The following is a 24560-nucleotide window of genomic DNA, read 5'->3' on the forward strand; positions in this document are numbered from 1 at the left end:
TTACTAAAAACTCCAAATCTCCACCCTCCATAACGACACTTGCTAATGTTGCTAACGGTGATATCAAATGGCTAACGGTTATCAATGACGTTGATAACATCCTATGATTTGATTGGTGAGAGGCCAAAGGTTGGCTGGCTTCCCTTGGTATAGTCCTGACTAATCACAGATTGGCAGTGGCATGAGGGTAGCCTCATCTGATTGGTTAATCCTTCAATTTCTTTTTCACCAAGGGATGCCAATTTCAGTCTGGCCTCCCCACGGACATGACATTAGTCTACAGTAGAAGTGCAATATAGTGTTTCACCACACATTCACCACATAACATTTAGAGGGGCGCTGTTTCACTCATTGTAAAATACTCAATGAGAAATGGGGAAGAGATGACAACAACAGCACAGAATAACCGAAACTGTTAAACGAAGTGTTTTTATTGAAATGACAACTGCAGTCTAAAAAAGCAGGGGAAGCCTGGCTTCCTTTGGCTTCTGGGAGAAAACACCACTGATAAGAGACAGACTCTCTGGATTCCTAAGTTTGTAAGAGCGGACCCTCGGCCTGCAGAACTGACCTTTGTAACCCTCCAAGTGGGGGTTCAATCAGTGAAGCTCAACAGGCTCAGGAAGACCTCCTTGAAACCATTTCGATATGTTGAACTACGACACGAACTAAAAGCATGAAATGATCCTAAAGGCCACTTGGACCGGAGGAAAACAACTCCCACCTTATAGATGGAAGACAGACTCTTATCAGCAAAGCCATAAACTAATCCACATTCATGAGGACTTTGTGAAACCCCCTTTGCAAATCTGAGGCAAACCTGAAATTCATGTAAATTAAATGTCTAATCATTATGCAACTTATATCATGTTATTTGTCGTGTAAATACAAGAAGAATGGTATAACTTTCATATATGTATGACTATCTACTAAAGAGATATAAGACTTCAGGTAAGACTACAGGTAACAATACTGTCCTCTATTGACAAGAGTTAAATTTCCTTATGTGAAGAGTTAATGAATGTTTAATAACCATGTATTTGTATTTTAAGTGTTTAACTTGTGATCTATTAACCTCATAGACAATCATATTTTAGTAGTTAAATTAGATGAGTAGTTTGGCTCAAAGATTGAAGTTTCTAAAATAATAGGAATGTAAAGATAATATTTGAAGGATTTGAGTTTAAAGTTTTCTTTTATTGTTAAACAATAGTCACATTGAATGCTTTTATATTATGAAGTAAGAGTTACGTCAACTTATATTTAAATATGTTTCTGAAAGTAATCAAATCACATAAGTGTTGCAGAACTTTATTTCCTTTCACTTTAGTATTAAACTTTATTTCAGTAGATGGTTTAAGATGTGTAGATAGTTTGATAAAGTTGAACTAATGAAGATTGTATGCTTAGACATCGTGAAGTGTTAATATGAAGGTTAATGTTTGTTATTAGAAGAAATGACTTATCATGAATTGCGTAAACTGCTCAGCTGTTTCTTTAATGGTTTTATAAATATGATACAAGCTGACAGGACCGTAATTGAATATTCATCAATAATTCGGTGCGAACCCCTTTAGAACATCCCTAAAACTCCTCCCATCTTATTCTAACTTATAAAAACAGCCTCAAAGAGATTCCTCTTTGAGCTGGCCTCCAAGAACTCAAGAAAATTCTTAAGACATCTCTTTTATTTGTTTTTCAATCAAATGTATCCGAATTCAATCTTTTATCGCAACAAGTTAATTTGTTTTGTTTTATTAGTAACATTAAGTCTCGTATTTCCACGTATAGTCGTTTAATTTTAAGTAAACACGTACAGTATTTTGTTTTGAAGTAGACGCCGCTGAAGACTTGAGCGTAGTCAGACTTAACTTTATTTGACACTTAACTCAAGTTACTACAAGCCAAATAGAGCCTGAACGTAAGCTCCCAAAGAAGAAGAAGAAGAAGAAGAAGAAGAAGAAGAAGAAGAAGGCTTGAAACTGAACCTGCTCTCTGAGAGCAATATTGAAAACCAGAAGTGAAGCCAGCCTAAAGACTCTTTCAGAGCAGCCTGAAACAGCCTGATTCTTTACCGGCATTCAACGCCTCTGCATCCACTGAGATGCGCCACAGCCCACAGCTGATCCGGGCTCTTCCACTGCAACACCGCTGGTGATGCTGCACCAACAACTCTGGACCTGCCAAGATGACACCTCTACCACGACGACACACCTCAACAGTAAGGCATAACATGGCTTTGTGATCAAGGGTTGATGTCGAATAACGTTAAAATGAAAGAATTTATTTAGAGAAGTTGAATTAGCTTTTCCCCTCAGCATTCCCCGGTACAACACGTTAAGCCTCGAGTCACGCACTTCGAGCCACTCTCGCTGAATAATTTTCTTTATTAATTTTTATCATTCTTAGGCCTTATTTATTTTACTTTCTTTTTATTTATAATGTTCTGTATATTATCTGTATATGTTATATTATCTATGCTTTATCATGTATCCTCAAGACGTTTAGCTATTAATAAATGTCTTCATTTATCCTAAAAGTGTTTGGTTGTTTCTTTGAGCTGCAGTAAACAGAGGTCACTGTTTGGGACAAGAACTTACGACTGTAAGACTGATTCACTGATTAAACTGAACAAGGGTTAGTGCTTCCTCCTGGCACTAATAAATCCTAACCAAAAAGGAGGTGGCCCTAATGACGAGGTAATTCATTAATAAAGTATTAACGCTCCTACAACACCATGAGAACATGAAAGTTTAACAAAAGAATAACTTTATGTCGACTTACCAGCTTTTTCCAGAGGTTTCACTCACATTACATGACCTTCACACTATTACATCCATGATCAAGAATGAACTTTTATGTTTAGCATAAAAGTTCTTTACCTGAGAGTATCCACCTATCTGTCCATACCTGAGAGTAACCAACTGTCTGTCCATACCTGAGAGTGTCCAGTCTCCAGTGTGGATCCTTCAGTCCAGCAGACATACGTTTCTCTCCTAACTTTCCTGGATGATTGTAGCTCACATCCAGCTCTCTCAGATGGGAGGGGTTGGAGCTCAGAGCTGAGACCAGAGAAGCACAGCCTTCCTCTGTGATCAGACATCCTGACAGACTTGAAATATAAAAAGATTGATAACACAATGTTTTTTAATCATAAGTAGCAGAGCCCTACAGATGTTGTGCAGAATAATTGACATTGATCTGAATATAAAGCAGCATGCAAATGATCAACTGTTAAAATCTCTCTCTGAGTCAGCTTTATTCTCATTGTTCAAGATAACAAAATTATAGATGCTGTATCCTGACCTGAGAGTTTCCAGTGTGCAGTGTGGACTCTCCAGTCCAGCAGACAACAGCTTGACTCCTGAATTTTGCAAGTTGTTGTTACTCAGTACCAGCTCTCTCAGACTAGAGGACTGGGAGCTGAGAACTGAGGACAGAGCTGCACAGCTTCTCTCTGAGAGGTTACAGCCACTCAACCTGAAGAAGAATGAGTGATTAACATAATAAAGAAATGTTATTTCCCTTCCATAAAATATTGAAGGTTTGTTGATATTTTTGGCTGGACCTGCCATGGACCAGCCCTATAACCCAGAATGTCTATCACTGACTCACTGACTGAGTGATGAAGTAGCAGTTTATAGTTTGACAGCACTGTGATGGGTAGGTGACGGGTGTGTTTACAGTGTTTTTGTGCTCTGAAAGATGTCACAGCTTAGCATGCTAATCCTACATTAACATATGAATAAGACCATATGTTTACAGACATCCGATGATTGAAACAGATGAAAGAGAAAATAAAAATAATTAGAATAGTTACAATTGATGTTAAAATAAGTTATCTTTCAAATGAAACATCCCAAGATATGAATGGAAAGTAATGTTCTTACAACTGCATTTATACCTTTTTTTTTACTTAAATGTAGCTTAACCATGTCATGTGATATGCTACTTCAGTACACTTTAACAACAAATATTACTGGGACCACGACAGAAAATTGCAGATGGACATTTAATATCCAGGAATTCACATTATAGACACTACCACTGACTATGCCTGTAAAAAAATTGGCCACAGTTTCACACATTGACCATACATAGTCCATCCATATACTAGAACTAGTCTCGTTTATAATCAAATGGCGTATAAGTACTTTTCTAGTCATCCATCCACTTACAGAGCTTTATTTGAAGCTTTGACCACTGGCAGCAGCCTCAGAAGAGCCTCCTCTGAAGCAGAGTATTTCTTCAGGTCAAACACATCCAGATCTTTTTCTGATGACAGTAAGATGAAGACCAGAGCTGACCACTGAGCAGGAGACAGTTTATTTGTGGAGAGACTTCCTGATCTCAGGAACCACCGAATCTCATTCACTAAAAAACGATCATTCAGTTCATTCAGACAGTGGAACAGATTGATGCTTCTCTCTGCAGACAGATTCTCACTGATCTTCTTCTTGATGTACTCAACTGTTTCCTGATTGCTCTGTGAACTACTTCCTGTCTGTGTCAGCAGACCTTGTAGGAGAGTCTGATTGGTCTGCAGTGAAAGACCCAGGAGGAATCGGAGAAACAAGTCCAAGTTTCCATTTGAACTCTGTAAGGCCTCGTCCACAGCACTCTGGTAGAGATGTGTTTCTGCAGATTTGTCTTTTCTTGACTCATACTTCTGGGATGTTGTTTCTTGTTCTGCCAGCAGATTGACTCCAGAGTTGATGAATGTCAGATGGACATGAAGAGCAGCCAGAAACTCCTGAACGCTCAGATGGATGAAGCAGAACACCTTGTCCTGGTACAGCCCTCTCTCCTCTTTAAAGATCTGTGTGAACACTCCTGAGTACACAGAGGCTGCTCTGATATCAATGCCACACTCTGTCAGGTCTGATTCATAGAAGATCAGGTTGCCTTTCTGCAGCTGCTCAAAAGCCAGTTTTCCCAGAGACTCAATCATCTTCCTGCTCTCTGGACTCCAGTGTGGATCTGTCTCAGCTCCTCCATCATATTTGACGTACTTCAGTTTCAACTGAACCACCAGGAAGTGGATGTACATTTCAGTCAGGGTCTTGGGCAGCTTTCCTCCCTCTCTGCTTTTCAACAGATCCTCCAGAACTGTAGCAGTGATCCAGCAGAAGACTGGGATGTGACACATGATGTGGAGGCTTTGTGATGTCTTGATGTGGGAGATGATTCTGCTGGCCTGCTTCTCATCTCTGAATCTCTTCTTGAAGTACTCCTCCTTCTGTGAGTCAGTGAACCCTCTGACCTCTGTCACCATGCCAACACACTCAGGAGGAATCTGATTGGCTGCTGCAGGTCGTGTGGTTATCCAGAGGCGAGCAGAGGGAAGCAGTTTCCCCCTGATGAGGTTTGTCAGCAGCACATCCACTGAGGTGGACTCTGTAACATCAGTCAGGATCTCATTGTTGTGGAAGTCCAGAGGAAGTCGACACTCATCCAGACCGTCAAAGATGAACACAACCTGGAACTCTTCAAACCTGCAGATTCCTGCTTCTTTGGTTTCAGTAAAGAAGTGATGAACAAGTTCCACCAAGCTGTACTTTTTCTCTTTCAGCACATTCAGCTCTCTGAAAGTGAATGGAAATGTGAACTGTATGTTCTGGTTGTGTGTCATGTGATGCAGATCTGTGCATCATATTAACAGCAGAGATTGAAATATAAACCTCTCCCATGTTGCCTCCATTTCCTCTCCATCATGTTAAAGCTGTTAAAATACTCTTACTGCTCTGCAGACAGTCAGCCAGCTCCTCCTGCTTCATTCTCCTCAGTAAGTGCAGTGTGATCTTCAGAAATGACTCTTTGCTGCTCCTCCTCTGCTCTTCATCCTCACCGTCCAACACCTCCTCATCCTCACTCTGACTCTCTAAGCATTCTGGGTAATCTGGACTCATAACCTTCTGCATCTTCTTCATCTCGTTCTTCACAAAACTGATGATGTTCTCCTCCAGCAGCTGGAACAGAATAAAATGTAAATTTAACTGGTAGAAGTCAACATCAGATCATCTGTGACAGACTGAAAACTTGCTGGTCTACAGAGTGCAGCATGGAAACTGTTAGGACCAGAATGGTAGTTTAGTATTTAGTCTGTGGCTGTTGTAGTTAGCAGTAGTAGCTGTGCTTTACATTTACACACCATAAATACAGAGTCCATGTGTGTTTGATGCTGCTGGACAGACTGACCACTGAGAACCTCTGAGCTCTGCTGATGAACTCTGTGAAGAAAAGATGAAGTCTTAGAATAAATAATGACATCAGTGTTAAAGGTGTTGTGTTCTGTCACAGTGGATCCAGTTAAAACACTCGGCTGTTCTGTCTTACCTCTGATCATTTGTCTATGTAAAGACTTTGTACCTCTGTTTTAAAAACTTTTATACAGATAAAGTTTGTGGTTTTCAGGAAAGCGTCTGTATGAGGAGTGTGTGTGTTTTTAGTTATGAGAACCTTGTGTGTAAAAACAGTATTAGTCACCAAGGTCAAGAATTAATTTTTACATCAATGATATGTCTTCTTATGAGAGTTGGATAATAAGAGACACAAACATTTTACAGTCTGACCTCTGATCAACAGACTGATGTCCATGTTTGAAGGTAACAGGTTGACCCATAGACCAGTCACTCTTCATGGACACACAGCTGGGTTCAGGTCCAGGTCCAGGTCCAGCAGAGTCTGGTCTGTGCTGCTGCTCTGGGCTTCAACACAACACACACAGAGCTTTGAGTGTGAATAATGATGGTGGAGTGATGTGAGTGGAGAACAGTGATGAACAGTTAGAGATCCTCATCTCACCTCTGAGCTTTGGTCTGGCTGTCATGTTCCCCACACAGAGAGCTTTTAGAGGGAGGGACTCCCTCCTCTCTGTCCTCACACTGATCCATAGCAGAGAAACACCTTCACACAAACACAACAACAAGCTCATTCATCACAACAAGCTGCACATCACAGAGCCACACTGCTGTCTATCACACTGTCATTCTTTATTCTACCACGAGATGGAGCCAAAGTCAGTCATTACTTTAAGATTTCCACTGTGGATACATGTTGAAGAAACTGCATTAACTATATTCCTTTTTATACAGTTGTATTTTTGTCCACTAGAGACTCATATGCAGCAAGTTATAGTTCACTTCTGTTTAAAAACTGATGACATGATATATTTTTATCCAGCTGTGTGGCAGAAAGAAGAAAATACTCACCAGGTGAATTCAGATCCACATCTGGTCACAGAGTCGTTCTACCTTCACCTGTAGAGGAAACACAGAGAGAAGCTGCAGCTGATTCTCCTTCATCAGTCCTTCATCATCAATCTGAGGACGCTGTCACTCTCTCATAACTTCACAGTCAAAGTCCAAAACCATAAAGATGATATTAAACCAGTGAACCTTGCAGCAGAGTTCAGCTCTAAACACACAGGAGGAACCTGCCAAGACTCTCTGTGAGGACATTAAACAATCTCACAGTGCCGCAGTATTCTGATTTACCTGGAAACTGATGTTCATCTGTCCACAAACTAATGTCATTGTTGTCTGTCTGATGTGGACAAAAAGGAGCAAAACATGTGGAATATTTAAACAACTGAAAGCTTTAACCCTTCCTTTACCAAAATACATTATCTCCACTTTGTCATGAAACTGCTGCCCAGCAATACTGTTGCTGATGTATTTGCAGCAGATTTTACTGTTTATGATCAATTAATTAACTGACTACAAAGCATTTATTTAAACAACATGATTTACTTTTAATGATATTTTTAAAGGTAAATATTTATTAATATAACATGTAAAAATCAGTATCATTGTACTTTAACCCTTTAACACCCTGTGTCAGTTGTGTTCTGTACTTTATATTTGGGGAAGGTTTTCTGTTTGAGAATGACTGTAATGACCAAACACATGAATCTGATCTATTGATGAACATATTACATGTTAATATTCATTAATATTCATTAATATTTTCATTAAACTAGAAGTCTGAGCTGGATATTATTCTTCTCCATATTCTTATGTAAAATAGGTAGACAACATAATCTAGTTAATTAAGAATAATTAACAGACCACCAGCCCCAAATTTATAATATTAATTTTTTTAATGAAAAATGAAAAATATGTTATTAGATATAATCCTAACATTTATTAAAGAAACAAAACATTTATTTTGAAACAGTCACAAGAACATAATGATTTGCCTCCAAATGTGTTAAAATCCTCAAAATTGTTATAATGTTCAAATTTTCTCCATATTTGTGCTTCGTTATATCCTGAACCACAAAATACAATTTAAAGATTTGAATATGTTAGTTAGTGACAAGAGATAATAAAGGCCTGTGTTTTAAATCTTTACATTTATCTTTAAATATTTTAAATTATGATAAAAGTTGAACAGAGAAATCCAAAGATAGTTCACATGTTCTGTTAGTTTGGGGCCCTGATGGCTGAGGGGCCCTAAACAGCCTCTAAGTTCTTCCATTCTGGGCTGGTTCTGGTCCATCTAGAAAGGATTCTGCAGCCTTTAGGACAGTTGAGACATTGACTGTTTAAAATGAGCTTCAGTTAAACAGAGTCAGTCTCAGTGTTGTAAGATGACTGTTTGAATATTTGGAGGATTAACAGTTAAAAAAAAATGAACCTCAGTGAAGTTGATCAAAGCTGTCCGACCAGTTCTGACACTTCCTGCATTTTTCACTGATGACAGAGATTAAAATACAACTGCAGTTGATTTTACCTGCTAATCACTAACAGTGATACGTATAAATTATTCTAGTATTAGTGTACTTTAACTTACTTAGAAAACAAGAATATTTATACCTGCAAACATCAAATACGTATTATTGAAACAGCCGATCAGCATGAAGAAACATTTCAGCTGTAGTCAAACAGTGATTCAATGTGATCAATGAGATCAAAGTGATGGTGTTGATCAGACATTTACAGATTTCTCTGGTAGGATTCTCACCTGCTGATCTCACTTCAGGTCAACTTACAGACACTTTCCACCTTCATGTGTCGAGGAAACATCAGGAGAGAAGAAGCTGCTCGTTCTGCCTCGTCAGTCCTGGTGTCTGTGTGGGTTTGATCTGAAGACGCTGTTACATCCTCATAACTTCAGAGTCCAAGTCTAAAAAATATCAGAGTGACGTGGAAACCAGTCTAACCAGTCAGTGTCAGAGAAACCAAACATCATTTGATGTAGTTCTACTATCTGTCCAGTAGATGGAGCCGACTGACCATCTAATAATCTAACGAGCCTTCACTCTGTTCCTCAGTCCTGGTTCCAGACCAAGAGGGACCGGCCTTTTCCTGCCAAGAGTCCTTACTACAAATATTGCTTCTAATAATACAAGTATAACAATCATGAACTGTCTTTTGTTTATCACTCTTCATGGACACACAGATGGGTTCAGGTCCAGGTCCAGATCCAGCAGAGTCTGGTCTGTGCTGCTGCTCTGGGCTTCAACACAACACACACAGAGCTTTGAGTGTGAATAATGATGGTGGAGTGATGTGAGTGGAGAACAGTGATGGACAGTTAGAGATCCTCATCTCACCTCTGAGCTTTGGTCTGGCTGTCATGTTCCCCACACAGAGAGCTTTTAGAGGGAGGGACTCCCTCCTCTCTGTCCTCACACTGATCCATAGCAGAGAAACACCTTCACACAAACACAACAACAAGCTCATTCATCACAACAAGCTGCACATCACAGAGCCACACTGCTGTCTATCACGCTGTCGTTCTTTATTCTACCACCAGATGGAGCCAAAGTCAGTCATTACTTTAAGATTTCCACTGTGGATACATGTTGAAGAAACTGCATTAGGCGCGTTGCAGCCGTGGGTGTTATGGGTGTTGCAACACCTGCACTTTCACAGAAACATGATTCCATCCTCCTCACTTTTTCCTGATGACACAGTTAACAATTTAAAACCACTACAACAGCTGATGTATTGCGTTTGGGAGCCTCTGTGTAGCGCTGTTCTGAAACGTGAGTTAATCTCTGTGTCGTTGCCTAGGAAACTCTTGGTAGCGTAGCTCCTTTTAAGGAATAGGGTGTTGCCTAATATGTGTGCCTAGCGGGTGAATGAGTGACTCGTCTGCACACACAAACCCTTTAACATCAATAACAACAATAACAACAACAGAAAGACACACAAACAGCAACACACTGTAATATATAGAAATTAAATATATATAGAGGAGAACGGGGTAACATGAGACACTTTTTACATTTGATGATTTTACTGCAAAATAAAAGTGTATTTGTTTCAAATAATAGTTATTATATATACCTCAGGTTGTTGGGTACCCATGGAAATTAAAACAAGTTATCTAATTATTATGGTTTTAGAACAATGACCCATCAATAAAAGTTAGTCCTATGGCACAACTTGCCCCAAGGTAGGGGTAAAATGAGCACTCTACACGTAAAAAGGGCTGTTAAATACTGATATAAAAATGACACAAAATCAAACAATTTTGAGATTATTTTGAAATGTATTAATGCCATCAATTAAACAAAGGCAAAAACTAATACTTTTAAGTAAAATGATGTTTGTGTCACTTTTGTTCAACATGTTACCTCAACATTTTCAGTAAAGATTAAACTGTGAATTTTGTGTTACTGTAGCTACAGAAAGAATATGTGTGTAAAAAAGTCAGAATTCTCTGATTCAGCTTCTTAAATGTGAATATTTTCTGGTTTCTTTAGTCTCTATGACAGTAAACTGAATATATTTGTGTTGTGGACATTTGAGGACGTCATCTTGGGAAACACTGATCCACATTTTCACCATTTTCTGACATTTTCTGAAAAGCACAATCAATCCTCTAAGTGATGAATGTTTTGTTTGCCATGGAAACGCACAACATTTGTAGTATAAACAGTCTGACAACTTGTGTCCTAGCAACACCAGCTCTCAGTTGCTGTCAGCTGTTGCCATGGAAACGCACACTCAGAGACTTGAGGCTTAGAGAAGAAAACAGTTTTTATCTTGTTTTAAAAGATGTGAAACTCTTTAGTTTATATTATCTAACAGAGAATTATAATTTAATGTTTTAATTTTAATAACTTCAATCGATTTGATGATAAAATAAACTGACGTGTTTCAGTTTGGACTAGTTGGTGAATAAAGTCAGTAGAATCAGACCTGCAGCCCTCAGAGGTCAGAGGTCACTCTCACCTCCACCCTGTCAACAACAGAGTCACTACATTACCCACAATGCTCCCATTGCTCTGGTCTGTATTGAAGTAAGTCTGATCTGAATTCTTTTCTCTCCTGTGTTTATGACTCAAGAACAGGTGAAAAAAAGATCAGATTTCGTCATTGTTGTTTAAAACCCTTAAAACTTATTGTGTGTTTTTTCTGTCCAAAAGAAAGACATGACAGTAATGTTACATAACGTACATATATGTATCTTGTGTTTAGAGCTTGTGGAGAAGTTAAAACTCACCTGGAAGAAAACATGAGCGCTTTCAGTCCTAGTAGAACATGGTAGTGGTGAACTTGTGCCCTCTTGTGGCTGAAATGAGTACGACAATAACAAACACTTAAAAAATCCTGAAAAAAAAAAAAATTTCACCAGATCAGAGACGTGCAGACAAACTGAAACAGAGCAGCTGAGTGATGTTTATATTTCTGTTTTTATTGATCAGAGACACGTTCAACATCTGCAGCTCAGATTATTATGAAGATGATGAAGAAGAGCTGCTCACATGACCTGAAACCTGCCGTCCATGTTATTAGTCTGACAGAAAACTGTTATTGATCAAGCAGAAATGATAAATCTTGTCTGGTTTCAGCTTCTCAGATGTAAATTGAAACTCTTCAATAATCTGCAGAAGAATCAAAGCTTGAAAATAAAAGTGGAAATCAGGAATCACTTTGTTCACTTTAAAGATTGATGATCACTGAATGTTGTTTGTCACTGTTTTTTCCTGAGCTAAGTGAACGCATCACCGTTCAAACGTCCCGACGTCCAGCTGATTCTGTCTTCACTTCAAACTGTCACCTTCAGTTTAGAGCTGCAATCATTAATCAATTAGTCCATCGACACAAAATTAACTTTATGTCATTTTTTAAAGCAACAATCTGCTGGTTTCAGCTTCTCACGTGATGATTTACTGCTTTTCTTCATCATACATAACAGTAATCTGAACATTTTGGGGTTTTGGACATTTTCACTATTTTCTGACATTTTGAAAAGAGAATTATTGATCTATTAATTGATAAAATGATGGTTATTTGCAGCTCTGGTTCAGTTCAGAACAGAACAAAACTAAGCTCAGCTGTCTTATTTATCACATCATGATGTTTCTGAGAGTTTCTGCTGAGGAAGACGTTAAAAGTGACCTTGACCTTTAACGAGGAAACGAACACAGATCAATATCTACTGATTCAGTCAGTGATGATGACGATGATTCACTGTCAGTTCACTTTAAAGAGTCACTGATGAAGATTTGTTCGTACATGTGCAGATTTCAGTCAAATGAACGGTCGTCATTAGTATTAATACACATATAATCACCTGAGACATGATCATTAACAACAGCTCCGCCCACCTCATTAGCATATCGAGATAAACGATCAGATGTTCGTCCAGATGACGTTCAGATCACATGACTGAAAGAACATGTTGTAGACACACACACACTCATTAATCCAGGTGAGGTGGATCATGACTTCAGGTGTTTCACCTCCTGATGTTTACAGAGGAAACTGACTGAAATCAAGAGTTTTATTTCTGTCACACTTTTACTGTTCTGCACTGATCTGTAGACACTTTTCAGATTCACACTTTAGATTTGATTCAGATTTTTATTTGTTTACACAAATGCAAAAGATACAAAGTGATAAAGACAGAAACAAGAGCATAATGTGATGAAGAGGAGAAACCATCATCGGGGCTGAAAGAAAAGGAGAAAGAACATTCAAAGGATGAAAGAGAGAAAACTAAAGATAAGATTGTGCACAGTAGCAGACATCTACATATACAAGAACACAAAGTCATTAAAGTTAAAATGATGAGATTATAATTACTAGAGGGCAGTTTATAAAGGATAATATGAGATAATATGGAGAAACAAACCTTTTACAGATAAAATATGAGACGGCAGAGCGTCTACAGGACTGAACCTCTGTCAATGAAACCAAACTGTAGCTGAGATGTTTGACAGACAGCACGTCTGAGTTTACACTTATTTAGACTGAATAATTGTGCAATTGATGATTGTAGGAACACAGTTGATGATAATATGGAGGAAGAGTCCTGAAACTCTTCATCAGATCTCATGTAAGAACATTTTCTTCTCCTCAACCTCTCTGACGTTTTTCTCTGTGAGGTTTGTTCCAACAAACTCTGTTAAACTCTTTGTGAATCTCTGGTTTCATGAACATCACCTGTTCATGAGCAGCTGAACCTTCCTGAGATTTCATCCTAAATGTCCGTATAAGACGACCTGTTCTGCTCCGTTTCATTCACAGAAATGTTCCCAAAGAGTGAAAAGAAGAATCAGAAAGCAGCAGACACGTTTATCAGTGTCAGTAGTTCTATTAGAGGAACTAAAACTATTAGAAAACATGAATCCATCAGAGCAGCTGCACTGTGACACAAATAAAGAGGAAACACTTTGACATGAAGTTAAATAAAGCAAAGAGCTGCATGATTAATATGAGAGGTGTCATGTGACCATCAGAGATATTAGAGGAGAGAATATTACAGTTTATAGTAGGTGAGTCAGGTAAGTTGAGAGAGAGACAGTGAGGAGAGAGAACGAGGGAAAGATTTCTCTGGAACAGGAAGCTTGTGAATGAGATAAATGACCAATCAGTAGTCTGCAGTGTAAAACATGAAAACTAGACAGTGAGAACAGCTTTTAATCAACAACAGTCAGACTCTCAGGCTGCTTCCCACAGCAGCTCAAAACCAGTTTGTCTCATATAAAAACGAATCTTTGGAGCAAATATATCAAATGATCCCAACTGAAGCCACAGAAAATAAACCATCTCAGAGCCTGATATGATCAATACACTTTATTTTAGGATGCACATTTTATCAAAAGTTATGTATTTTATTTTAAATGCAGCTTCATTTTACTTGAAATGAGGAAAGATTCACTGTTACAGTTGTGAACATCTGTGTTTAATAGACTGTTAGTTTCTTTCATGTTGTTGCTGTTTAAACTCATTCACACCTCAATCAACTGGATTCATGTTTCTATGTGTTGAAGCATCAATCAGCCTGAACAGCTGCTGCACTAATATTATTAACTTTATTAAAGCACATGAACTTTGTTTAGAAAAGAGATATAAAGATTATTATAATTATTATTAATGATATGAATATACAGGATATAACATGTTGGATTAATAAACTTTAATTTATGATGGGCAGCTGAGTTCTTATGACCAAAGTACAATTAACAATGAATAAAAAGTATTTAGGTTTTTATTGTTTTATTGGACTTTACAGCAGCCTACTTTCCTTTTCCATTGTATTTATATAACATATCTGTAATCATTCTACAATATTACTCTATAATATAATATTCTATGGTGTTTCTATAATATTAATATTTATCTGCTCTACAGTAACATCACATTGTAAATATCACATATGGTCACATATAGCAACATGATTTCCAGCTGTGATTGTTGGTAAACTCATTAATGTGAGACCTGACGTGTCTGTGATTACTGGATATCTGATATCTGATCAATGATCAATGATTCTGACCCTGCTGATGTCCTCCTGGATCAATCTCCAGCTCTGATTGATCACCTGCACCACATCTTCATCATCATCATCATCATCAGCCTGGAGCCACACACACTTATCTGATCAATAAATCTGTAACAATATGTCTTCATGTAAAACAGTAAAAATACATTATTATTTGTCTGTGTGGACAATTATACACTATTAATACATATATCACTATTCTATTAATATACTAAAACTGAACTATTTTAACTTCATGTTCAAACTATAACAGAATGAATAATAAAGAAAATGTGGAAAATACATTTTTGTAAATAATTTCTTTATACATGTTGTACTTATTGTGAATAAACATGTTGTAAATAAAGTTATTATCATCACTTGCATGATGTTAGTGACATATTTGAATATTTTAACTGTAAAATCTAAACTTCCTGTTATAATTCTATTGAAAATGAAACATGTTTAAATAAATTTGAATTACTTTGCTTTTAAATTATGCATTGTAAAACTTAAAGTAAAAAATATTGTTACATTTTCTAATTAATTATTGTATTTCTTTGATCTTTAAATGTTTAATGATTCAGTCACATTTAAAAAGGATATAAAGCATCAAGAGCTCTGATTATTTTTATAGGTTATATTTTGCTCACATGGTGCGACTTCCCAAACACAGCTGTGTTTCATCAAATCACCACAAACTAACCAACATACAGGAAACTTGGGCCAGATGTTTCAGTACAGGTGAACTCAGTCCTGTTTCCTGAGAAAATGTATTGGACGTCTGACAGACTCTTTTTATTTCTCTGTTCATTGTTTTTAAACATTAATTTATGATTAAAAACAACAAAGTCAAATAAAGAAGGACTGTAAAACATCACAATTTGAGAAATATACACTGTAACAAATCTCCCTGTAAAATGACAGTAAACTACTGGCAGCTGTAGTTGCCAGCTTTTTACCATTTTTTTTTTTACAGTGTCACTACCATAATTTACTTTAACAGTTAATTGCTGAAAACATTATTCCAGTGTTCTGCTGTAGAATGTGAGGTTTACAGTTTGATACTGTAGCTAGGCCTGCAGTAATATGTTGTATGTAGGCTATTATGAATTATGAAAGGTGTACGTATAGACCAGGCCAGACTAACGTCAGCATTCACTGATGTGTAGTTCAAGAGAAAACAGCCATCCTAAAATAATCTTTAAACTTGATTTGCAATACCAGTAATTCAAACTTCCAACTGAAGAACGCTACCTGAAAATGCTCTCTTGTGCCTGCCAGGTGCTTGCTAGGATTATACCAATTTAATGTTAGCAAAAATTAAATGTAGTCACTAACTGGGTAACCAGATGCACAAATGTAACTATATTTTCTTAGTATGACTGGCCTTTTGATTTGATTCCACAAGGGAGGATGAACGATGATATATATGATGTTGATGGTTGCATGTGGCTCCTGTCCCTTTTGGTTCCAAATGCATCAAAATTTACAGTATTTTACCATATTTAGAAAGAACAGTACCTTACCTTACTGTTAGAATTTAGTTGTATTTTTATAGCAGTTTATTACACTGTATGTAACATCTGTAAAGATCACGTCTGCTGAATTAATGCTGTTATAAATGTTCTAATTAGAGAAAAACACAAGTAGTGTAGTAGAAGTAGAAGTAGTATAACATTACACATCCATGTAAAAAACAAGTGATGTTCTCTGAATAAGTAGTGAATGAATATTTTTATTCAAGTGTAAAACAGCCAAAGCTGCCCAGCAAACATGAGCTTACAAGACTGCAAGAATATTAGGCATTAATTAATATAAAACCTTGTATAATCAGGGAACTCCTCCTATAAGGAACATTTAATGTTCAGAGGAAACATCAAAGCTTGAATTGAATTCCCAATTTGATCAATTAATCAGTCACATAACCAGTCACTTATCTGATTTAACAATTAAAGTATGATTGTCTATAAGGTTAATAGATCAGAAGTTAAACACTTTTTGATTTAGAAAAATATGTGATATGTGATTTTAAAAATATGATTGCATAATTACCATATACACATTCATTAACTCCTATGACAGCTAAAAATCAATTTGAAGTTCTAACCTATCAATAGACAACAGTAGTGTCACATATTGTAAAATATTATAAAATTTGAAAAAATCTCTTCAATAGATTATCATACAGCTATCAAAGTTATACCTTTTTTATGTATTTCTATGACAAACAACATTAAGTGATTTACATAATGATTAGGCATTTAATGCTGACAAATTCAGATTTGGCTCAGATTTGCAGAGAGACTCAATGTGTGTCATTGTGAGTTAGAGTTTATGACTCTTGTCTATGTAGATAAGGAAAGAGGTTCTCTGTCCACGTGTGTTATCAGTCCTTTCTCCTGGGTCAAATGACTCCAAAGGTCATTTATGCTTTTAGTTCAGGCCATAATTTAGGTATTGGTCAGAAATGGTCTCTCAGGAGGTCTATTCAATCTCCATTTTGTCACAGTGTTTAACTTTGGTCAGTGTCATGTTGGCAAAGAAGTCAGTTGGGGGGTGAACAGTGCACTTCCTTGGGTGTCTGCATTCACCCCCTAAATTTGAAATTAAAGAAATTTGATTTATCCCATTAAATTAAATAAAACAGCATTGTGTCCCACAAGACAATATTTACATCACCTGCAGAGGCAAGAAAAACTGAAGGAAAGCAACCCATACATGTTATTATATACATACATGTCAGACACATTACATCAGATAGAAACATACATTGATGTTCATGATTTAACACAAACTGAGCTGATGTCAAACAGACTGGGATGTCTGCTGGACATTTTCAGGAAAAACTTCACTTTAAGATCCTGATAAAATGGAATAACTAACAGCCACTAACAGCTCCTAGATGCTGCTCCAAGAAAACTTTACTGAAGTCAATCAGAGTCAACACAGTTTTTACACATAAATTCAGCCCAGAGGAGATCATTTCACTACTTCTAATAGAAACAATATTCTGACATTAAAGCACAGTCAGTGATCCAAATGAAACCAGAGTGAAACCTCGTCCACCATCAACATTTAAACACAGGAAGCTGCTGTCACTTCCAGTTTCTATTGTTCACTGGTGAACAGAGTGAACAGTGATTTCAGCAGCTGTCTTCAGTCAGCAGTGTGACTGTTTGTCTACACAGGAGGAGACTCTTCCTCAGACAGACGACACAGAGACACTGAGGAACCAAAAGACCAGAACCCAAACCCAGGATACAGAGGCTGAGTGAATGAGGTTTTGAAGGTGTGGAGGTGGAACAGTGTGTAAGAGGAGACTCTGTAGAAGGACAGAGTGCCAGCAGGACGGTCCACATACACTGCTACTCTGTTAGAGACAGAGGAGGAGGAGGAGGAGGAGGAGGAGGAGGAGGATAAGGAGTAGATGGGTTTTAATCCATTTTTGTGATTGACACAGTAACCATTAACATCAGAGCAGATCAGACTCCAGGACTGATCATTATATCCAAACACACAGTCATCACTGTTTCCTTTCCTGCTGATTCCTCTGTAAGTCACTGATATATTAACTCCTCCTCTCCACTCGACCTCCCAGTAACAGCGACCAGTCAGACCCTTTCTACACAGCAGTTGCCAGTGGCAGTCAAATCTGTCTCGATGATCAGGATATGACTGATCCTCCTCCACACATGTCACCTTCCTGTTGTTGTCAGACAGTTTGAGTTTTCTGTTTGCTGTGTTTGTGTCCAGTGTGAGTTCACAGAAATCTGATGAAGAGAAGAAGAAACAACACAGCAGCAGTTTATCATCTGACACACCTGATGGATTTATTCTCAAGTTTAATGACACATTTTGTCAGTAATGTTTTAATGAATAAATTCCACAAAGACCAACTTTGTATTTAAAGAGAAACTGACTGTGTGCTGTTTAGTTGTCATGAATCAAATTAAATCCACACTTACACTTCTTCAGACCAGGTTTTAACCACCGCTCTCCACCATGGTCCAACCTGGAGGAAGAAACACAGACAGAATGATTTTCTATCCAACATGAGTCCTAACTGCTGTTCAACATGATGCAGTGTTCCTCAGTTTGTCAGAGTGACACAGAAACAGGCTGCAACTCATCTCTCCATACCTGAGAGTGTCCAGTCTCCAGTGTGGATCCTGCAGTCCAGCAGACCGCAGCTTCTCTCCTGAGTCTCCTGGATGATTGTAGCTCAGGTCAAGCTCTCTCAGATGGGAGGGGTTGGACCTCAGAGCTGAGGCCAGAGAAGCACAGCCTTCCTCTGTGATCAGACAGCCTGACAGACTGGAATTCAGAAAATAAAGTTAACTTTTTTAGAGAATCATGTTAGCAGAAAAATCCAACAGTTGTTGACCATCTTCACTAACATGAACCTAAAGCAGGATGAACTGTTTAACATCTGAATCCTGACCTGAGAGTTTCCAGTGTACAGTTTGGACTCTCCAGTCCCGGAGTCAGCAGCTTCATTCCTGAATCCTGCAGGTTATTGTTACTAAGTACCAGCTCTCTCAGACTACAGGACTGGGAGCTGAGAACTGAGGACAGAGCTGCACAGCTTCTCTCTGAGAGGTTACAGCCACTCAGCCTAAAGAATAAATAGCGATGAACAAAATTAAAATGTTTTATTTATCATGTATAAAATTTGAACATATTTAAAATTGTTAATATATCCAGTGTTTCATCCACTTACAGAGCTTTATTTGAAGCTTTGACCAGTGGCAGCAACCTCAGAAGAGCCTCCTCTGAAGCAGAGTATTTCTTCAGGTCAAACACATCCAGATCTTTTTCTGATGACAGTAAGATGAAGCCCAGAGCTGACCACTGAGCAGGAGACAGTTCAACTGTGGAGAAACTTCCTGATCTCATGTACTGTTGTATCTGCTCCACTAGAGAACGATCATTCAGTTCATTCAGACAGTGGAACAGATTGATGCATCTCTCTGCAGACAGATTCTCACTGATCTTCTTCTTGATGTACTCGACTGTTTTATGATTGGTCTGTGAGCTACTCCCTGTCTGTGTCAGCAGACCTCGTAGGAGAGTCTGATTGGTCTGCAGTGAAAGACCCAGGAGGAAGCGGAGGAACAAGTCCAGATGTCCATTCGGACTCTTTAAGGCCTCGTCCACAGCACTCTGGTAGAAACATATCTCAGCTTCTTCTTTAGTTTCAGACTTCTGGGATGTTGTTTGTTTTTCTACCAGATTGACTCCAGACTTGATGAATGTCAGATGGACATGAAGAGCAGCCAGAAACTCCTGAACACTCAGATGGATGAAGCAGAACACCTTGTCCTGGTACAGCCCTCTCTCCTCTCTAAAGATCTGTGTGAACACTCCTGAGCACACTGAGGCTGCTCTGATATCGATGCCACACTCTGTCAGGTCGGATTCATAGAAGATCAGGTTTCCTTTCTGCAGCTGCTCAAAAGCCAGTTTTCCCAGAGACTCAAGCATCTTCCTGCTCTCTGGACTCCAGTGTGGATCTGTCTCAGCTCCTCCATCATACTTGACATTCTTCAGTTTGGACTGAACCACCAGGAAGTGGATGTACATCTCAGTCAGGGTCTTGGGCAGCTTTCCTCCCTCTCTGCTTTTCAACACATCCTCCAGAGCTGTAGCAGTGATCCAGCAGAAGACTGGCATGCGGCACATGATGTGGAGGCTTTGTGATGCCTTGATGTGGGAGATGATGGTGCTGGCCTGCTTCTTTTTTCTGAATCTCTTCTTGAAGTACTCCTCCTTCTGTGGGTCAGTGAACCCTCTGACCTCTGTCATCCTGCTGACACACTCACGTGGGATCTAATTGGCTGCTGCAGGTCGTGTGGTTATCCAGAGGCGAGCAGAGGGAAGCAGTTTCCCCCTGATGAGGTTTGTCAGCAGTACATCCACTGAGGTGGACTCTGTAACATCAGTCAGGATCTCATTGTTGTGGAAGTCCAGAGGAAGTCGACACTCATCCAGACCGTCAAAAATGAACACAACCTGGAACTCTTCAAACCTGCAGATTCCTGCTTCTTTGGTTTCAGTAAAGAACTGATGAACAAGTTCCACCAAGCTGAATTTTTTCTCTTTCAGCACATTCAGCTCTCTGAAAGTGAATGGAAATGTGAACTGTATGTCCTTGTTGGCTTTGTCCTCAGCCCAGTCCAGAGTGAATTTCTGTGTTAAGACTGTTTTCCCAATGCCAGCCACTCCCTTTGTCATCACTGTTCTGATTGGTTCATCTCTTCCAGGTGAGGCTTTAAAGATGTCCTCTTGTCTGATGGTTGTTTCTGGTCTGTCTGGTTTCCTGGATGCTGTTTCAATCTGTCTGACCTCATGTTCATCATTGACCCCTGCAGTCCCTCCCTCTGTGATGTAGAGCTCTGTGTAGATCTGATTCAGAAGGGTTGGGTTTCCTGTTTTAGCAATCCCCTCAAACACACACTGGAACTTCTTCTTCAGGTTAGACTTGAGTTTAAATTGACACTCTGCAATTTTGGGTGTTCCTGAATAAATAAACAACAAATGAAATTAATCAGATGATTCTACAGTAAATTGGTAGAATGTAAACATTAAACTGCAGATGTGTTTATATTTTCCTCCACTACGAAATCTATTCAGCTCATCAGTTGAGGACAAACAGTTTCTGACTGTTTTCAGCTCAGAAGAATTCATAGATCTGATGCAGATGTGTGCATCATATTAAGAGCAGAGTTTGAAATATAAAGCTCTCCCATGTTGCCTCCATTTCCTCTCCATCATGTTAAATCTGTTAAAATCCTCTTACTGCTCTGCAGACAGTCAGCCAGTTCCTCCTGCTTCATTCTCCTCAGGAAGTGCAGTGTGATCTTCAGAAATGCCTCTTTGCTACTCCTCCTCTGCTCTTCATCCTCACCGTCCAACACCTCCTCATCCTCACTCTGACTCTCTAAGCATTCTGGGTAATCTGGACTCAGAACCTTCTGCATCTTCTTCATCTCGTTCTTCACAAAACTGATGATGTTCTCCTCCAGCAGCTGGAACAGAATAAAATGTGAATTTAACTGGTAGAAGTCAACATCAGATCATCTGTGACAGACTGAAAACCTGCTGGTCTACAGAGTGCAGCATGGAGACAGTTAGGACCAGAATGGTAGTTTAGTATTTAGTCTATGGGTGTTGTCGTTAGCAGTAGTAGCTGTGCTTTACATTTACACACCGTAAATATGGAGTCCAGGTGTGTTTGATGCTTCTGGACAGACTGACCACTGAGAACCTCTGAGCTCTGCTGATGAACTCTGTGAAGAAAAGATGAAGTCTTAGAATAAATAATGACATCAGTGTTAAAGATGTTGTGTTTTATTTTTTTTTTTTAAATTTAAATAGAGGATAAGCCCCTTGAGGGGGTCCTCAGGCACAGAAAATAAAAATCGCAATATTTAAGCAAAACAAAATACGTTAGATAATAAATTAAACATTACAATAACGCAAAACAATCAACACAATAACATCAACATGGACGTACACATAAGGGCTCTCCCACCATCCCAAACCCCACCTGCTATGTCAGGACACCTCAGAACAAATCTATAAATATTATTGTAAACTACATTTAAAGGCTTAAGATGGGATTCAGAAGTGTTCTGATATCTAATATCGCCATAATCAATAATGAGAATTAAAAGCTGTTTGACAATTCTTTTTCTTACTTGGAGAGTGAAACAATTAATTGATTTAGCATTCTGAGAATAGCGTTTATTTTATTTCTAATACAATCAATATGTTTTATATTTTATATTTAAATGTATCAACTTTAATAAGTGGAAATCAATCAGGAAAATTAATAACCAACACAGCAGGTGAATGATTAAGATTATAACTCCAACCTATTAATATGCTGCAAGACTTCTATTAGTTTAACATGAAATTGTTGTTTAGAAACCATTTTTGAATAAAAGAAAGTTCTGATTGCAGAGAGCTTTGACTTTTAATTATATCAGAGTCAGATGTGTATATAATTGTATCATCTACATATAAATTAACAGAAAAATTAGAACATACTTTTGGAAGATCATTGATAAAAATAAAAAAAGTAAAGGTCCTAAGATAGATCCTCTTGGTACACCGTTTAACAGTTAAATAATCTGGTTGATTGTGATGAACAGAAACACACTGACGACGGTCATGAAGGTAAGAATTAAACCAAAATAATACCTGTTGAGAGACATCAATAGCAAAGTTAAAGTTAATCACAAGAAGATAATGGTCAACCAAATTGAAAGCCTTGGTTAAATTAAACATTACACCTGTGAACTGACCTTCACCTAGAAATGATAATAAATCATTGGAGAATTTTACAAGGGCTGTAGTGGTGGAAAAATTAGAATGAAAAATAGACTGAAATGGGGATCAAATATTTTGACCATTAATGTACTGAGATAATTGATGAAAAATTGAATATAATATAAATATTAAATGTGGTATAAATAATAGAAATTGGTCTATGATTACTAAGATCTAGTTGTGAAGAAGCCTGAGGCAGGTGGTAGGAGGCAGACTCAGACTCTCGTTGAATGAGTAAAAACTGAATTATTCAGTCCAGTGTATCAAAAAACAAACAAACGATGTCTCAAAAGATGAAATGAACACAAGCAAATCAAAGTTTACTAGCTTAACTCAGGATAAAGCAAACTAAGGCATGATCACGTGCACACAGCTACACTGTCATCCTCTAATTTCTGCTCCCTCTAAACCTATATCTCTCCCCTGAAATGGGCCCTTCAATCTATCAGGTAGAACCATATTTATTGCAGGGGTGTCCTTTCCACCTGGCAGATAACAATGCTACTTGTATCAGTCAACATTGTTTACGCAAAACACATCCACAGCATTAAACCTCAACTGAGCCAAAACAAGTACAAATCATATACATAGACCAAACATTTAATTAAATAACATAACTCCCCTTATACTTGGTCTAACCCCGTGACATCACTGATTACGTCACCCAGTGTATAAATATAGGAAGTAGTTGGGTGCCCCCTCCTTTTGTTTGTAGAGCACATGGTGAGTATGATAAGTAACAAAGAACACAATTAACTTATAGAATGCAGAACCAACCCAATAAACAATAATTAAACTTAACACTTGTCTGTGTTTTACTTTGACCAAAAATGTTGCTGGTATGTAAACTGTAACCAAACATAATGTAAACCACAAACAAACCCGGGATAGTATGTGTCTGCAAGTTACAGATTGATCATGGACCTATGGCTAAACAAACAATTAACAAGCATGGTTAAATTCATAAGCTATGTGGCATTGCACAATACGTCTGACAGAAAATGAGCCACTTGTAGTTGAGCTGCTCATATGATGAGATGATGATGATGACAATTTCATCATTAACATGGATCTGTACAACAGAGCTTTTAGTGGGACTAAGGACACTTTTCTTCTTGTTTCAGAACTGTTTACGGTTAAGAAAATCATGAGAAAGACAATTTCTGTAATAGTTGGACTTGGCATTCTGTAGGATATTCTTCAGCAGAACACTGTCTCTCCCCAGTTTGTGGTTTTCAGAAAAGCATATGCAGGAGGAGTGTGTGTGTTTGTATTTATGAGAACATTGTGTGTAAAAAGAGTATTAGTCACTAAGGTCAAGAATGAATCTCTACAGTCAATCAAACCTCTTCTTATGAGAGATGGAGAATAACAGACACAAACGTTTTACATTCTTACCTCTGATCAGCAGACTGATGTCCATGTTTGAATTCAATCACTCGATCCGTAGACCCGTCACTCTTCATGGACACACAGCTGGGTTCAGGAGAATCTGG

General features: G+C 38.1%; 3 protein-coding genes and 1 long non-coding RNA gene across 7 annotated transcripts in view; 1 reads left to right on the forward strand and 3 right to left on the reverse strand.

Annotated features, from left to right (window-relative positions):
* The window catches only part of LOC137169851 (NLR family CARD domain-containing protein 3-like), a 9751-nt gene extending 4119 nt beyond the window's left edge, over positions 1-5632 (reverse strand). The window contains exons 1-3 of the mRNA XM_067573254.1: positions 4179-5632; positions 3307-3480; positions 2939-3112 (exon numbers count right to left, since the gene is read on the reverse strand). Of these exons, the coding sequence (XP_067429355.1) occupies positions 2939-3112; positions 3307-3480; positions 4179-5632 (1802 nt within the window). The remainder of the gene's footprint in view (positions 1-2938; positions 3113-3306; positions 3481-4178) is intronic.
* The window catches only part of LOC137169474 (NLR family CARD domain-containing protein 3-like), a 36276-nt gene extending 30194 nt beyond the window's left edge, over positions 1-6082 (reverse strand). Inside the window, exon 1 of the mRNA XM_067572695.1 lies at positions 5741-6082. Within this exon, the coding sequence (XP_067428796.1) occupies positions 5741-5930 (190 nt within the window). The 5' untranslated portion in view covers positions 5931-6082. The remainder of the gene's footprint in view (positions 1-5740) is intronic.
* Positions 1-7923, reverse strand: part of LOC137169470 (uncharacterized) — a 125914-nt gene extending 117991 nt beyond the window's left edge. For 2 of the 4 annotated variants that reach the window (XM_067572686.1, XM_067572688.1), the window contains exons 1-3: positions 7212-7923; positions 6805-6906; positions 6573-6707 (exon numbers count right to left, since the gene is read on the reverse strand). In XM_067572686.1, coding sequence (XP_067428787.1) covers positions 6573-6707; positions 6805-6893 — 224 coding nt within the window. In that variant the 5' untranslated portion in view covers positions 6894-6906; positions 7212-7923. The remainder of the gene's footprint in view (positions 1-6572; positions 6708-6804; positions 6907-7211) is intronic. The other 2 variants (XM_067572685.1, XM_067572684.1) reach the window with 2 other exon arrangements.
* The window catches only part of LOC137169482 (uncharacterized), a 118493-nt gene extending 106879 nt beyond the window's left edge, over positions 1-11614 (forward strand). The window contains exon 3 of the long non-coding RNA XR_010924464.1: positions 11436-11614. This is a non-coding gene — a long non-coding RNA (uncharacterized lncRNA). The remainder of the gene's footprint in view (positions 1-11435) is intronic.
* The last annotated feature ends 12946 nt before the right edge of the window (positions 11615-24560 follow it).

The sequence above is a fragment of the Thunnus thynnus genome, chromosome 18 (assembly GCF_963924715.1).
Source record: "Thunnus thynnus chromosome 18, fThuThy2.1, whole genome shotgun sequence".
Lineage (NCBI taxonomy): Eukaryota > Metazoa > Chordata > Actinopteri > Scombriformes > Scombridae > Thunnus > Thunnus thynnus.